The sequence below is a fragment of the Primulina eburnea genome, chromosome 10 (assembly GCF_022965805.1).
Source record: "Primulina eburnea isolate SZY01 chromosome 10, ASM2296580v1, whole genome shotgun sequence".
Classification (NCBI taxonomy): domain Eukaryota; kingdom Viridiplantae; phylum Streptophyta; class Magnoliopsida; order Lamiales; family Gesneriaceae; genus Primulina; species Primulina eburnea.
The window spans coordinates 1,455,015-1,471,036 of NC_133110.1; the positions used below are offsets into that span (position 1 = coordinate 1,455,015).

The 16,022-nt window shown below is 33.9% G+C and overlaps 3 protein-coding genes across 7 annotated transcripts; 1 reads left to right on the plus strand and 2 right to left on the minus strand.

The window, feature by feature from the left end:
* Nucleotides 1–110: 110 nt before the first annotated feature.
* Nucleotides 111–5,031, minus strand: LOC140842337 (long chain acyl-CoA synthetase 1-like). Of its 3 annotated transcripts, none has more exons than XM_073210142.1 (20): nucleotides 4,869–5,031; nucleotides 4,462–4,614; nucleotides 4,309–4,372; nucleotides 4,085–4,174; nucleotides 3,625–3,681; nucleotides 3,494–3,542; nucleotides 3,213–3,289; nucleotides 3,071–3,110; nucleotides 2,896–2,990; nucleotides 2,619–2,786; nucleotides 2,387–2,497; nucleotides 2,175–2,262; nucleotides 2,021–2,087; nucleotides 1,817–1,892; nucleotides 1,507–1,624; nucleotides 1,162–1,407; nucleotides 942–1,081; nucleotides 671–856; nucleotides 467–589; nucleotides 111–390 (listed from the first exon to the last, which is right to left on the minus strand). In XM_073210142.1, the coding sequence occupies exons 2-20, from the start codon at nucleotides 4,605–4,607 to the stop codon at nucleotides 346–348; spliced, it is 1,986 nt and encodes a 661-aa protein (XP_073066243.1). In that variant the 5' UTR covers nucleotides 4,608–4,614; nucleotides 4,869–5,031; the 3' UTR covers nucleotides 111–345. The 3 variants fall into 3 exon arrangements, with proteins under 3 accessions (XP_073066243.1, XP_073066242.1, XP_073066241.1); XM_073210141.1 differs by having other exon boundaries at nucleotides 4,757–4,980; XM_073210140.1 differs by lacking the exon at nucleotides 4,869–5,031 and having other exon boundaries at nucleotides 4,462–4,734.
* Nucleotides 5,032–8,354: 3,323 nt separating this feature from the next.
* On the minus strand, nucleotides 8,355–10,058 carry LOC140803548 (uncharacterized). Of its 3 annotated transcripts, XM_073159459.1 has the most exons (6): nucleotides 9,869–10,058; nucleotides 9,631–9,838; nucleotides 9,430–9,548; nucleotides 8,858–9,046; nucleotides 8,664–8,715; nucleotides 8,356–8,571 (listed from the first exon to the last, which is right to left on the minus strand). In XM_073159459.1, exons 1-6 carry the CDS (start codon nucleotides 9,910–9,912, stop codon nucleotides 8,452–8,454), a joined length of 732 nt encoding a protein of 243 aa, XP_073015560.1. In that variant the 5' UTR covers nucleotides 9,913–10,058; the 3' UTR covers nucleotides 8,356–8,451. The 3 variants fall into 3 exon arrangements, with proteins under 3 accessions (XP_073015561.1, XP_073015560.1, XP_073015559.1); XM_073159460.1 differs by lacking the exon at nucleotides 9,869–10,058 and having other exon boundaries at nucleotides 8,355–8,571; nucleotides 9,430–9,552; nucleotides 9,631–9,769; XM_073159458.1 differs by having other exon boundaries at nucleotides 8,358–8,571; nucleotides 9,631–10,054.
* Nucleotides 10,059–13,159: 3,101 nt separating this feature from the next.
* LOC140803655 (gibberellin 2-beta-dioxygenase 6-like) lies at nucleotides 13,160–14,615 on the plus strand. The gene is made up of 2 exons (XM_073159556.1): nucleotides 13,160–13,565; nucleotides 14,009–14,615. The coding sequence occupies exons 1-2, from the start codon at nucleotides 13,168–13,170 to the stop codon at nucleotides 14,613–14,615; spliced, it is 1,005 nt and encodes a 334-aa protein (XP_073015657.1). The 5' UTR covers nucleotides 13,160–13,167.
* The last annotated feature ends 1,407 nt before the right edge of the window (nucleotides 14,616–16,022 follow it).

Consider the following 16,022-nt stretch of genomic DNA (forward strand, 5'->3'; position numbering starts at 1 on the left):
CGGTTTCACAAGTAAGTTTGAACATAATCGAATTTGTTTCAAATCTGATTATTTAGGTCGAGCATAAGTGGGTCGATATTCGAGCAGCAAAGGGGGTAAACAACCGTCTATATGGTAACAAGTATATATTTTTTTATAGAAGGAATTGTTCTGAATTCCCAGACAGCGTTGTCTATTTTGAACACATTAAGAGACAGAAAAATGCAGCAAGCATCCAAGAAGACTGGATATACATCATTTCTCACGTAAATCGATCCATTTACAGAATAGATCAGTTTCTTGACAAAAAACTCGAAAGTGCCGGACAGGGAAATGCAATGCTGTGCAGATGCAAATCCTTATCTATTACTTAGCTCCGTTCAGCATTTGATAGAGTCCGTCGATTTCCGCCTGTGTGCCATCAATGGTAGAAGATGAAGTCGTTAATTCATAACACAGAAAGTTAAAATAGCACCATGTTATTTACCTTGTAATTCTTAAGCATTCTGTCTCTTCTCTTCTTCAGTGTTGCTGTCACCAATTCTTTTTCAGACAATTCGAAGAGCTCAGGTTCCACTATTATTTCTTTGATGTACTCGAAACCTCTCAGCTGTCCAAGCAAATTTTGAAGCAATCCCATTAAATAATATTATGTCAGTGCTTAGTTTGATTTTAAAGGTGAGAAAGTGACCTTGTTTCTGTCGGCTGTCGATTTGAGCTCAAGGATGATGTGATCTTTGAGCTGGTTTAAAGAGCATAGCTCCACAAAGCTGGAATCTTTATGGCCGTTCTGCTTTCCCCATTTCATGGTGTTGTCTTCATTTGGAACAACTACTGCGACTAGCTTCGACTTGAAGCTATCGCCGTACACCCATATCTAAATACATAGTTGGAACCGAAGATTATAATCTCTTAATTTGGAAAAAAGAAAGGTTTAAGTTGAATGATGCACGATTGCTTACATCTTCCACAATCGGGGTGATACCATAAACTTTTTCAAGATATTCGACAGCAACGTACTCTCCCTGAGATAGCTTGATTAGATTCTTCTTCCTGTCGATAATTCTAATGACTCCATTGGGTAACAACTCTCCAATGTCACCTAAGGGCAAATTCATGCAAAAATCTAGTCAAGAAGCAATACATCTAAAGTGTAGGGGAAATGGTGACTCAAAAACGAACCTGTATGGAACCATCCATCTTGCACAACTTCTTCAGTCAACTCTGGATTCTTGTAGTATCCTACAAAAGCTGATTTCCCTTTGATGCATATCTCACCACGAGAAGGTTCAGCAAGTGGATCATAACCCATCTCTGGAACTTCCTCCAGACGGATTTCGGTATACATGAAAGAAGAGCCAACTGTTCCAATCATGCACATCTCATCTGGGAACCCCAACGTTGCCAATCCACAACTCTCTGTCAACCCTGCCCACCAGAATTAACAGCGTACAGCTTTTAGAGATTTTATATGTTCGGTGTTCTATTCTTGTTCTTAGTTTACCCAAGATAAATATATTTATTTACCATATCCTTGTACCACAAAAGCACAGGACGTAACCCGCAGGAATTCTTCTATCTCAGTGCTCAATGGCGCGCCCCCGGATACTATGAGCCGGATCCTTCCACCTAACCTGTTTTTGACCTACAAAAAAGAAAGAAAATAACGGTCACTTTTTGGTCTCTTTACTTCTCCGACTCTGCACGAGTGAAAAATCTGATAAACTCTAGATTGTATCCGATGCAATCAATGCACCAATGATGCTGGAAAATGGGACTAGAAATATGATCAAGATAAATAATGAAGCATAACATAAAACTCGAGAAGCAAGAAGACCTTTCCAAAAGCAAGTAGATCTGCCAGTGGTGATGCATCTTTCTGTTTGTACCCGCGGTTCATCCAAAAGAGTTTGCTGTATCATCAAATGAAAAGATTCTATTTCAGCATCAGTTTTTTATTTAGTCTAAGTAATCAGCGGATATATGTATCAAAAGAAACAATTCTTGAAGACAAAAGGCCAACGAATGGACAGGTTTTTACTATTTGTAAAGCCAGCTGAAAATCTTTCTCCTCCTAGGGTTGAGCTCTTCAACCGCTTTGAGGACCCCTGAAGCAAAAAAAAACGAATAAGAGTGAAAACAATGACAGCGAATTGGCGCTAGCTAATATGATTAGAGACAGCAAAATTTCATGCCTTCATGCACTCTTTCAAAAACTCGAGGTACTCCTGCCAAAAATGTTGGTTTCAACTCCGCCAAATCGTCCCTTATTTCGTTGATTTCCTTCAGTACATTCAATGGAAATAAGATTACCAAATATGATATATAAATTAACACCATATCCTCATCAGAGTGACCTCTAAAGTTCAGAAAAGACCAAAAAAACAAAGACAATCAAGCAGCTTACCCCATGATAGTATCCGACCGAAGCACCCTTGTAGAAGAAGAATTCTTCAATCATGCGATCAAGAATGTGAGCAAGAGGTAGGAAAGATATATACACATCGTCCACTGTCATCTATTGAGGCTCCCAAGTCATAAACATATGAAAAAATAGAAGTAATAAATATGGTCCAACCAGAAAAAATATGATGGGCACCAAACTAAAAGGCGGCAAATGGATGAAAACGGGTGGTTACCTTGTCTTCGAATTGCTCCATGAATTTTTCGACCCCGCTAATGCATGTTACAATGTTTTCATGGGTCAAAATTACACCCTTTGGATCTCCACTGGTTCCACTTGTATACATAATCGTGCATGTATCGAACTGCTTTGGTGGAAAAATGTCAGATGGCTTTTCTTTTCCCTGATATGAAATGCACATGATTCAAAAACATGAAAGAAACAGATTACAAAAAGGGTAAACTCTTGGCAATTCGAAAAAGCCAAAGGACCTCGGGAGTTGTTTATCATACCACAGCAAGAAATTCGGTCCAAGAGTAAGGTTTGATGCCAATAGCGGCTGCTCCATCCCGCTGTTCCTCAGTCAATGAAGAGAAGCACACAATAACTTCAACCAAAAGAATTTTTTTATATCAAAGATCTTTTCGGAAACTACCGAGTGATCGATTCATATTGATTCACGCTTACATTTTATCCTTTGAGCACTAGTGCATTCAGGGCTCAGTAGCTGCAACATTAGGGATTTGTTTAATTCATGAAAACAATCAAGTGGATTAATCCTAAGGTTCAACAAATTCCATAAATCAATATAGAGTTTTGCTACACTCACTTGTTTCACTTTCTTATCTTGAACGAAAACAATATCAAGCTCAGCATGATCTATTATGTAGTTCACTGCTCCAGCGCCTGCACAATGGAAATTCACATTATTCGAAACCTCAAACTTTATAAATCAACTCAAACTTCATGCTCCTGAATATCCTTTTTTTTCTTTTTCTAGCTATGAACTTAAAACCGCACATCAGATTACAATCGAGAAACTATTTGCAGCCAACTATCCTAGATATAGTATATTGTCAACGAATAGACCAAGGCCGATGAATATTGTACCAAGGGTGTCGTAGAGAGGAACACAAATTAAGCTGTGAGCATTGCAGGCCTGAAAAAGGGAAAACAACCCATGCTTAAGAACACAAATTCAAGGGGAACAATATTGAGATAAACAGGTCTCAAGAACTGACCTCCATTGCCACAATCCACTGAGGACAATTCGCACCATAAATTCCAACTCGAGCTCCCTGTAACAGAGTAAAATTGTTAAATTGTAAGCCTATTGATTGTGACGTCTTCTATGAGTTTGAGTTCTTGCGACAACTGGTTTCAAAATCATCATAGCCCGATTGTCAAAGGTTCAAAGCTCCGACAGATTAAAAGCACGTCTATTAACTTCGCACATTTCAGCCTTGGATATATATTAACCATATGGACATATCTCTCTCTCACACGTTCTCCGACTGACTCGTATATGTGGGTGTCTAGTATAAACCTCTCCTGAACTCGAGTTTTTGGGACAAGCGAATTCGAGAAAAATTGGTGGCGAATTCTTCCACTAAAGCTTGTACTGGATGGATGGCTGTTGATATTTTGATGGATAACGATACAATGCTTACATATAATAAGTTGAGGGGTGCAATCTCTTACAGGTTCAATGCCCTGTGCTCGCAGTGCCGAACCAACGAGCAGAGTCTCCTCGTACGCTTCTTTGTATGTCTTCCACTTATAAGGACCCCACTGAAGATGAAATCCCATAAAATTGAATCAGAAAGCAGATACTTTTGAACACCAAATCCACTCAAAACTCTGACATGCAAAAGCAAGAACATGATCCATCGTATATATGATAACAGTAGTAAAAAGCGTGGCACCTTCCCCTCGACCAACTCACGCCATCCCAGCATTCTATTGTCAGGGTACCTTTCAAAGGAAGTTCTGCGCATAAAAACCTGACTCGTCAGTCGACAGACTCGCATGAATTCCTTTTAAACAAGTAGACACGTTTTTTTTTTTGGGTAGATGACCTGAAAATTTGCCAAGCGGTGGACATGTCAGGATCAATCGACGGAAACGCATCTTCTGCCAGTAGATTACGGTACACAGGACCAACGGATGGCTTCCCATCTCGGCCTTCCCTTCCTTCTTCCACCTTAACCGCGAATTTCTTCATTCTTCGGCTGAAATCAGCAGAATCCATAGTTTAAAAAAAAAAAAAAATGTTAAAAAAAGGGTCTACTAATAGATGAAAACAAGAACGAAAAGTCATGCAGCCATAAAGTATCATTCAAGGTAGAAAAGAAAAAGTCATGAATGACTCACCACTACAAATGTCGATATACATAGATTGGTCCAGTTTCCTTTGACTTCTTACACGATTTTCTTTTAAAACACTAGAAAATGAACATAAAGAATTAATTATATATTGACTTACTGAACTGCAAAAGAATGCCGATCGATGAAGCTACTCGAGAAAAGGCAATGGGAGACTGCTTGGATATTAGCAGATGATAGAGGAGGAGCTAAATATATATGTCGAGGAAGATGATGATCATGATGACGGAATAGAGGCAATTGGATCCTTTAATAAGCGAGGAAAGGGGGTTGAATGTGCAAGGTTAATACGGTCTATTTCATCTTATTCATGTGGACATTGTTCTCACGATAAGATGGATGACTAAGATTTGCACATACATATATAGGATCCATTTTTTTTTTTTTGAAAATTATATGTGTGACAAGATCTTAGCCGTTGAAATGAAATGAGTAGTGCCTATATAGGTAGATCTCATCTACCGGTTAATACATGCCAATAGGGAAATCGAAATAAATACCACCTATTAATCGTCATTATTATGAAGCAATTTGACTAAATAAATCAATTTTATAAATAAAAATCATTTAATTTAATACTCATATATATATATATTCTCTATTGTATCTTACATAAATATATAAATAATAGGAAAAATAACTTTTTCAGTACCTTGACTTTGGAACATTTTGGTTTATGTTTCGTCGGAGTATCATTGTGATATCGAAAAACATTGATGTGATGCTAACAAAAAGCTAATATGACATAACAAATTTATGACTTGTGGTATGCAATTGGAGTAAAATAGTAAAAAAAATAAAATTACCGTGAACCCATAACCAAAATTAAATAAGTTAAAGAAAAAAAATCGATTTTTCCAAAAAGAAACATTTTTGTCATAAATTCATAACCGATAACATTTATGTTTATGGAAGTTTATATATATATAAAAGTTTAGTTGGGTTGGTGGTCACTATAAATACGGGTAGTTTAAATACCATTTATTGTTACTAGAGAAAAACTTGTATGAGACGATCTCAAAAGTCATATTTTGTGAGACGAGTTTCTTATTTAGTTCATCCATGAAAAAGTATTATTTTTTATGCTAAAATTATTACTTTTTATTGTGAATATCGATAAAATTGATCCATTTCACAAATAAAAATTCGTAAGATCGTTTCACAAAAAATTTACTCTTAGTACTAAACTTATAAAAAGTCCGGTAATTAATAAATGCAGAGCCCCCATATCAACCCAACCGCGTTTTGCGTACCATACTTGCAACCTCCCAAAATATAATTATTTACTTTTTAATTTTTCTTAAAATGATTTTTTTTAGTAATCCAACAATTCTTACTATATAAAAAATTAATATAAAAATTTCATTTATCATAATATCATGATATATTCAATAAAAATCTTAAAAATAATATAAATATCTCACGACATAATTGTTGTAAATATCGTTGTATGATATATTGTTTGTTCTTTGACTTTAATTTTTTTTAACATGACTTGTTTACTTTCATATTTTGTATGCCAATCTGACTGGCTATGCATGGGAGGGAATTGGTGGATTATTTTGCATATCACATTATATATTTTTTAAAAATAACTCGTTATTTGTATAGATAAAAAAGAGGGCTGATTTGTTAGGTGTCACTAATAAATGTATTATTTTGTTTCAACTGAGGAGTCTATGTTATATCGGGATATCTACTTCCGGTTTTTGTTTTCTATAAGATGATCAGTCAATAATCTCATTTTAAAACAAAAAAGCAATGTACATAATTAAAAAAAACATAATTTGAATTAAGCTTGCACTAAAAAAAACAAGTATAAATTGATAATTTTTAAATAAATTCGTCATCATGCACATTATATATATATATATATATATATATATGTATATGTATATATATATATATAACTTGAACCTCATAGAAACAAAATAGCGTCATAATTATATTTTTTTAAAATCTCTAAAATACTATTAATTTTTTTTATATGAGAGTACTTTTAAATTATCTATAATAATAATTTTCAACCAATTGTTTTGAATAAAACAGCTACCAACAACCAACTGTAACCCTAGCCTAGGTCCCTGACACTAGTATCATAAAAGTTCAGTAGACTACAAAAAAAGGCATAGATTAATATCATAATTTTTATGGAATAAGATTTTATCGAAATTACACACACTACAGTAAAACAAATGGGTGTGAGAAATCTAAAAATTCATAATCACAACATAGTATATGGTAGGGATGAGCATTCGGTTAATTCGATTACCGACATAACCGAATTAGTCATAACCAAATCGAACCGAAATATTTAGCCATAATCGAACCGACCGAATTAATTTTCTTAACCGATGAAAACCGATTTCAAAATTTTGAAAACCGTAACCGAACCGAATTAATCGATATAACCGAATTTTTTAAATTGAAAACCGAATTTTCGAAATAACCGAACCGAATTTTCGAATTGACTCGGTTCGGTCGATTAATTCGGTTTAACCGAAATCTTGCTCACCCTTAATATACAGTCTATTGCAAAGAACCAACGAAGTTATAAAAAAAACATGTATATTTGTTTTTTTTTTAAATTATCACCGAAATAAATAATCGAATAAAAAAATAACAATGATAACATCAATGGTGGGAAACTCTTGTATGATCACACCAGTGAATTTTATTTTTAATCATGTAATTTATATATTTTTCATTTTACTTGTATTTTTTTATTTTCATTTTTTTTACTGCAGATATGATAGACTCGGGACAAAGATTACTAAAAATGAAAATTTATCGTAACACAACAAAAAATGAAAAAAATGGTAAATTACAACAGTACTGAAAAAATTAAAATTCGTTGTTCACAAATATAAAAATAAAAGAAAATATAAATTATATGACCAAAATTATAATATTTTCTCCCAGCCTTAAAAGTTTGAATGAGTCTCACGTGAGACCGTCTCACGGATCATAATCTATGAGACGGGTCAATCCTACCCATATTCACAATAAAAAATAATACTTTTAGCATAAAAAAAAATACTTTTTCATGGGTAACCCAAATAAAAGATCCGTCTCACAAATACGATCCGTGAGACCGTCTCACACAAGTTTTTGCCTAAAAGTTTTGAGCCGACCTAGCTAACTATCGATTCAATTTCAAATTCCACGGTGGGGACTGGGGTCACATTGAATTATTCTCATTTAAAATATTCTTTTTGTCTGTGCAATCCATCCTCAATTTCTTGCATGTGTACTTTAAGTTAGAGGATTCTAATGCTTTTGTTTAGGCACAATACTAGCAAGTTTGCCCTACCCGTTGTACTAATGTTTAAATTCGAATCTGCATACATATATATTATATTGGCATATTTTAACTTACTTTTTTTAATTACAAAAATAGTTATCTATCAATAGGATTGACATCCATAACAAAAAAACGTACAAATTTAGAAAATCGAGACACATTTTAAAGAATTTAGGATTATGCATTCAGTTACGTTTTCACTTAAGTTGTTAGTCAAATTCTTAATGATTTAGCAATATATATTATGTGGTTTATGTGGAGGAAATTACTCTATGTTTTTTTTTTTTTAAAAAAAAAACTACTAATCTATATCAATATGATAGATATCCATACATATATAGTTTGGGCTTCAAATATCGCCATAAATATTCCCCAATGGTCATTGCTGTGTGTTGTTTTGGGCTGCACCAATGTCTAGTTGGGTTCTGAGCCAACGGGCTAGATTTACCAAGAAAAGCGTGTACACAAAATAGCAAGTCATGGTCCAGGTTACCAGCCCCTGCAGCCACATATATATATACAGTCAAGTCAAGAAAAGTTTCTCCAACAAGCTAGAATTTTCTGTATTTATATGCTGTATTGCCTACGTACCTGCCCAAATATCTCAACATTTGCGTCGGGATAATACCATAGGTTATATAACCTGATCAAACCGATTTCGAATCAGTCCCATATTCTACAATATCATTTAACTTGTACTGCATATGCATGCATATTGAATAATTCATTGGTCGGTTATGTTATTTATGTGTGTGTGCGCGCGCGCAAGTTAAGAAATTAGGTACTTCATAATGGGAATTTCCGCGAGGGGGCAAGCAAGGCCGACTAGAGAAGCGAGTGCGAATCCAAGCCGGGTTCTGTCAAGCAGCAACCAAGCTAATTCCGCTCCGGCAAATAATATGTAGGCCTCAATGTTGTCTGCTACTCCGGCTTTGTAGAGCTCAGCACTTAACTCAATGAACACTACAAGCGCTCTGAAAAAAAAAAAAAAAAAAAGAAGCTTGTCATACATGGGCAGCAAGAACACATTGAGTATATATACATCTGTGTATATCTATAACGTTAGCAAAGGAAAAAATGAAATTTGGTCGAGTAAGCTGGCCTATCATGCACGTATCGTATTGGGGCCTCTAAGTTATTAAATTTTAGTCTTTTTTTTGTCAAAGCGGTGACACAGTTTCGCATATCAATGTCTGATATCATGTTACCCATCATCATTCAGATTACATAGAATAAGGGTCGGAAACACAAAACAAGCCAATTTATTATACTAACACCAAATTTTGACTAATTATAGAACTAAACATCTTTCTTTTTATCCCAAGACTAATTGATAAAAGAGAAGACATGCACGCACACTAATGAGGCAGCTACTTTCTGTGGGCCATCGTCGGGTGGTGCAGATTTGAACTTGTCATCAAGAAAAAGTTGAAGTAATCCAACTGTGCAATAAAACAGTCCAAGCAGAGGAGGAACCTGCCTGCCCACATGCGAATCATACATAAAAAAAATTACATAGTAAACGATGTCCAAATACAACTCAAACATGCTTACGTACCCAGATGTTAGTATGAAGAGAACCGATGTCGATCGCACCATTCTGGTAGACTACAAGATGCACCCTCGAATGCAATCCATCGATCAACGGACCCAGAAAGAAACCGCAGCCGAAAAGAGAGAGCGAGAGAGGTGCCCAGTAGTTGTTACTGATGATTTGCTGCTGATCATGCTGGTTTTTTTGGCAGTACTGGACGGATGGTCTCCTCCTGATCATCGTGTTGGAGTAATTTGGGCACTGCGAGCATTTCGGGAAGCCATTCAGCACAAACTGCGCCTGCATCTAAACTATGATATTTGCTGAATTAATCCCGGTGAGCTTTCTCGTCACTCGTCAGAATACATGCGCATATGACCTCTCGCAGATAACAATTACCACCACACCTTAGCCTCATCCATCCATATGTAACTGGAAGGTTCGGGGCTTTTACCATTTTGCCCTCTCAAAGCAAATTATATAATATATGTCAAAAACTTGCCTGACACAGTAACATAAATCGTATTTTGTGAGATGGATCTTTTATTTAGGTCATCTATGAAAAATTATTACTTTTATGTAATGAAAAAGTATTACTGTTATGCTAAGAGTATTATTTTTTATTGTGAATATCGGTAGAGTTGACGGAGTTTGTTAAAAAAAATAAATAAGGAAATGAGGCCTGAAATTTTATTATTTAAATTAAAAAATCCTACGAAATAAATTAATTATAATGATGTTAGACATTTTAGAAGTAGCAAAATTATTAATACTAATATAATAATAAATAATATTACCAAAATCACGGGTTGATTTCTTTTTTTTTTTTATTAAATCAAGCGAGACATAACCGATTTAATTTGAAATTTTGGATCAAAATTCTTTTTAGAAAATAGTTTATTCGTTTTGATACTGGTTAATTTTATAAAGTGCCGGTTAAATCCAATAAGTAGAGTTTTAAACGAAAATTCAATATTTTTAGATTGGTTTTTATAAAAAAATTTCTAATTTTATTAATTATTTTCTGAAAATGAATCCGGATATTTTTTACCAAACCAAAACTGCTAGATTTTCATCAGGAACCAAACTGAATCAATTATTCCGGTATACATCCGAATTAATCAAATTAATCAAACAATAATAAAATTAGCATAGGGATGGACAAAGTTTCGACCAAACCAAAATGATCCGGTAGAATCGATTTAACTATAAAATTAAGTTTGTGTCATTCATGAAAAAGTAGCACTTTTGCTGCTAAGAGTATTATTTTTTATTGTGAATATCGGTAGAATTGACCCGTCTCACAAATAAATAATCGTGAGACCGTCTCACAAGAGATTTTGTTTCTTTTATGACTGACGAATAGCGATTAATTATTATAGGGGTTAACGTTAGTTAAGGAGGAGGAATATAGAGTGCGTGCGTGCTCAATTGAAGTATTCTTGGAAAGGCCCGACAATGTTCCCACAAAAACTATTCCTTAGCTTGTTGGTTTAATTTTCAGTGAATCAAACATTCCAATTTCACTCGTTATTTAATGACCAAATTAAAAATTAAAAAAAACAAATTAAATAGAGAAATATTGGTAAAAGGTGAGACGAAAAGATATACGAATTTGGGATCAGGTAATTGAATAATGAAGCGAAAAGCATGCTCCACCATGGCCGGCCGGTAGCTACAGATGCACTTTTTGTCCTTTCAATTAAATTAAACAAATCTTGGTGGGCATGCATTTGTGACTTTTCATCATCTTCTGCTGTTTTGACTCCCTGAGTTGAATTTCAAAGCTATATATATATATATATATACATAATCGCAAACCATATTTATTTAATTTTATATTTTCAGAAATTAATAAGCTTGTCAATGCAGATGCAAATATATAAGAGTAGGTGTCTTGTGAGACAGTCTCCCGAATCTTAATCTGTGAGACGGATCAACTCTACCGATATTCACTATAAAAAGTAATATTCTTAGTATAAAAAGTAATATTTTTTCATGGTCAAATAAGATATATGTCTCACAAAATTCGACTCGTGAGACCGTCTCACCCAAGTTTTTGTCAATATATAATGTTCAAAATATTTATGATATAATCGAACGATAAGTCAAATTATTATCCTCAATAATCACTTCAAGATTAAAATTTTATCTTACGAGAAAATAAAATATAACAAAACTTAAATCCAGATATAAATATTATTTGGGAAAAATTACACGATTTTTTTTTTTTTTACATAAAATCATTCATATGTAAAATCATATTTCACTCTAAAATTTAATATATTAATTGAATCCTATAATAATATAGTTCACTCAAAAATTTGTGTTAATGGCGTGAATGAGTCATTTAGTTCTGCCGTCCAGTGCTTATATTATTAATAATTAATTAAGAATTCTTTGAAGTACGCGACCGAGGAACAAGACGAGACGCGTTTTGAATTGATAAATGAAACTTTTCAGCTGCCATTGATTAATTTAGGCTAGAATACTAACATTGGATTTTGTTGCTGCCGTCTCCAAATTTATTGAAACGAAGGGTACGTGTGCATTTGATTAATTCGGTTATTGACCAAATTAACTAGATTTTTCAAATCGAATCAATCGAACTTTTTTCTAGTAAACAGTACGTCAATCGAAACTTTTTTCCTAATTAACAGAACGATCGAATTTTTTCATTTAAAAAATATTAAACCAACAAATTAAAAAATTAGTTATATAGATCGAAGAACGAAATTTCAAAAATCATTTTTATAAAATGAACTAGAGTATTCAAAAAGTTAGGACAAAGAGAAATGGGAATAATGATCGACCACGTTAGATGCTTATATGATGTCAACTGTTTAATTAAGATTTAGGATAAAAGATTTTTATAAGAAGTCTAACTTAATTGAATATAGTCACACAAAATTAAAGGAAAAAATTGTTTTTTTTTGTTTATGTATGTTTGTTTGTTTTTTTTCGAACATCTATATTTTCACATTGGCAAAAACTTGTGTGAGACGGTCTCACGGGTCATATTTGTGAGACAGATCTCTTATTTGTGTCACCCATGAAAAAGTATTACTTTTTATGCTAAGAGTATTACTTTTTGTTGTGAATATGAGTAGGGTTGACCCGTCTCACGGATTATGACCCGTGAGACGGTCTCACATGAGACTCACTCTTTCAAATTTTAGTGTTAATACGGAATTTATTTTTCTTTTTTTTTTTAATTCGTTTTTCCAACTTGATATTGATGTCGAATAAATCGAAATAATCAACCTTTTATGAAATGAAACCAGATTTTCATAACAAACAAGAACCAAATAATTTTTATATTAATTCAGTTCGATCTGTTATTTCGATTGCACCTATATTTTCCTATGCTAGTGGCCTGGTTTTGTTGTTCAGTAGTGATCATCGCCAATTAACTTTTCCTTACATAAAACAAATACTTTCCAAAGGCGGTGCCACCTATCTTTAAATCCCCCATATATCAGCCTCTATATAACCAAGGCTCCGCCTGCATGATCTTCAATCATCATCGCTCAAAACTCCATTCTCCAAAACAGAATCACAATGGTGGTGCCCGGTCCGATAAACCACGACCATGCTCCGACGTGCGTGAATGGAACTATAAATAACTGCATTCCAGTTATAGATATGAGGGAGGAAAGGTCTGCTCTGTGCGGATTAATGATCAAAGCATGCGAGGAACTAGGGTTTTTCCAAGTGAAGAACCACGGAGTTTCGAGTGATGTCATCTCCAGAGTTGAAGATGAAGGGAAGAAGTTCTTCTCCAGACCTGCGTCGGAGAAACTGCGCGCGGGTCCGGCGACGCCCTTCGGTTATGGTTGCAAGGATATCGGGTTCAACGGGGATAAGGGAGACCTTGAGTATCTGCTCCTCGAAGCCAATCCTCGCTCTGTTTCTCTGAGATCGAAATCCATCGCTCCTTCTGATTCTAAAATCTTCAGGTACCTAAATGCTCTACTCAGTTAATTAACTTGGACTTCCCCGCTTATTATTAACTGAAAAGTATGTGGTTAAAAGTCTTGGAATCGAATGATCTGTGACGGCTCACACACATGGTTGATGATCAATCGCTAGCAACGGATTAATAATGGCCAATGAAGTCATCAATTAGCCTAATTTGTTTTATGATGTATGTTCTTATTCTCATGATCCGTTATGGAAGGAATATTCCATAGCTGTTTTCACGAACAATTTATAAACGAGTCCATCTTCTAGTAAAGAAAATATAATTTTCACAATACACTGTTTTGCTTTCTTCCAACTAGAATTAGTCTCATAAATTTGTCTATTTAGTTTTAGTTTCGAGTAACTAGTTGACTTTTTCGCACTTTTTTCGTTGAACTGAGAATAGGTCGACTCATCATTATTATTTTCATGTGTGCAGTTATGCTGTGAATGATTACATAGAAGGCGTGAGGAAGCTGGCATGTGATATTCTTGATATATTAGCGCAAGGCCTATTACCCATGCAAGCTTATTATGAAGAGGGCGTTAATCTTAGTAACCTCATTCAAGATGCAAACAGTGACTCCTGCTTTAGGATCAACCACTATCCTACAATTAGTTCTTCTTCTCCAAGAATTGGATTTGGAGAGCATTCAGACCCTCAAATCCTCACCATATTGCGAAGCAACGAGGTCGGAGGACTCCAGATTCTGTCCCGCGATGGCATCTCTTGGATACCGGTTCCTCCTGACTCCGATAAATTTTGTGTATTCATAGGCGATGCTTTTCATGCTCTGACGAATGGGAGATTCGTGAGCGTAAGACATAGGGCGGAGCTAGCGCCAAAGATGAGCAAACCTCGGATGTCCATCATGTATTTCGCGGCGCCACCCCTTGAAGCACTCATTTCTCCTCTTCCCCAACTAGTCTCATTTGAAAACCCTAGTAAATACAGGCCTTTTACATGGGGGGAGTACAAGAAGACTGTATATTCATTGAAGTTGGCTGATGATCGACTCGATCTCTTTAAAAACTCCAATCAATAATCTTTAATTAATAATATATCAATTTAATGTAGATTTCAAATTATATATAATATTAATTAATGTAATTCAAAAAGATGCATTTTTGCATGTATTGAGAGTATATTTTTCCTAGATAGTAAATATTTACGTATAATTAGTATATATTTTTTTAAAAATTGTTGGTTGGTTTGATTTGATTTGATTTGATTTGGATAGTTATTTTGTTTTTAATTTCTTAATAAAATTTTATTTCATTTATTCTGTTTTGGAATTTTTTCTTGTCTTAGAAGTTTTTTTTAAAAAAATATATTTTGATGAGGGTAATTTTATTTTGTAAAAAATGATATTTTAAATTCAATTGGAACATCACTTGTTAATAAATAGTATGAATGGTGAATATGCCAGCTGAGGAATAAAATTATAGAACCATGACTTGCATGCAATTTGCACCAACTCAATGAACTTGTACACGTACACGAGTATTTTATACTATATCGTAAATAATAGCATTTTAGAGTAATTACTTTAAATTCTTTAATATTCAATAATTTATTATATAGCATATATCAATCTAAAAATTCATGAGACTTACATTAATTAAATTTATAATTCTTGTTATTTTTTATATAACAATAGAGAACATTAATTTTAGTATTATATCTGTGAAAATGCACATTTGATTTAAAAACCTAGTTATTATTATTTTTGGAACTTAAAAAATAACAAGAGCGCCTTATAGAGTGCATGTGTAATCTTCAAATTAAGATAATTAACATGTAACCCACAATCCCACAAACTAAATAAAGATAATTAACATGTAACTACAACTAATCCCATAAACTAACCACCTAATGATTATGCTTGAAACAATAATTTTCCATTTACTTCAGAACTTTTTCTCTACTAATATATTAGCTACCCTTCACTTATCAAATTCAAATGACACATAAACAAATACAATAAACAAAGTTTAAACACAGAAATAAAAATACTCATTCATAACTTAGATAATTTTTTTGCCAAATAGGTATGCGGGATATGCCAGCCTGATCATTGTAATGCAAGACGCATCAGCAATACCTAGTACAACATCGGCAATGATCAATGTTAAACTAGCAATATACAACGCTACAACTCTTACGTCAGCATTATGACAAAATATAAATTAAATTATTAGAAAGAGACATATATTGTATAAAAATGAAAATTTAACTAATTAAAGGACTGAAAACAAATTTATACCAGCTTATGAAATTGAATGTGTAATTTCCACAAGGACTTTTTTTATCGATCGATTTTAAAATAATTTTTCTAGCTTACGCTAAGTTATTAGATCAATGACAAAAGTAGGCCCAACGGTAGATCGGTGAGAAAGTCAGGCCCAATGGGTTGTTTAAAAAGCCCAAATTACTGTATCACTATCCCTTT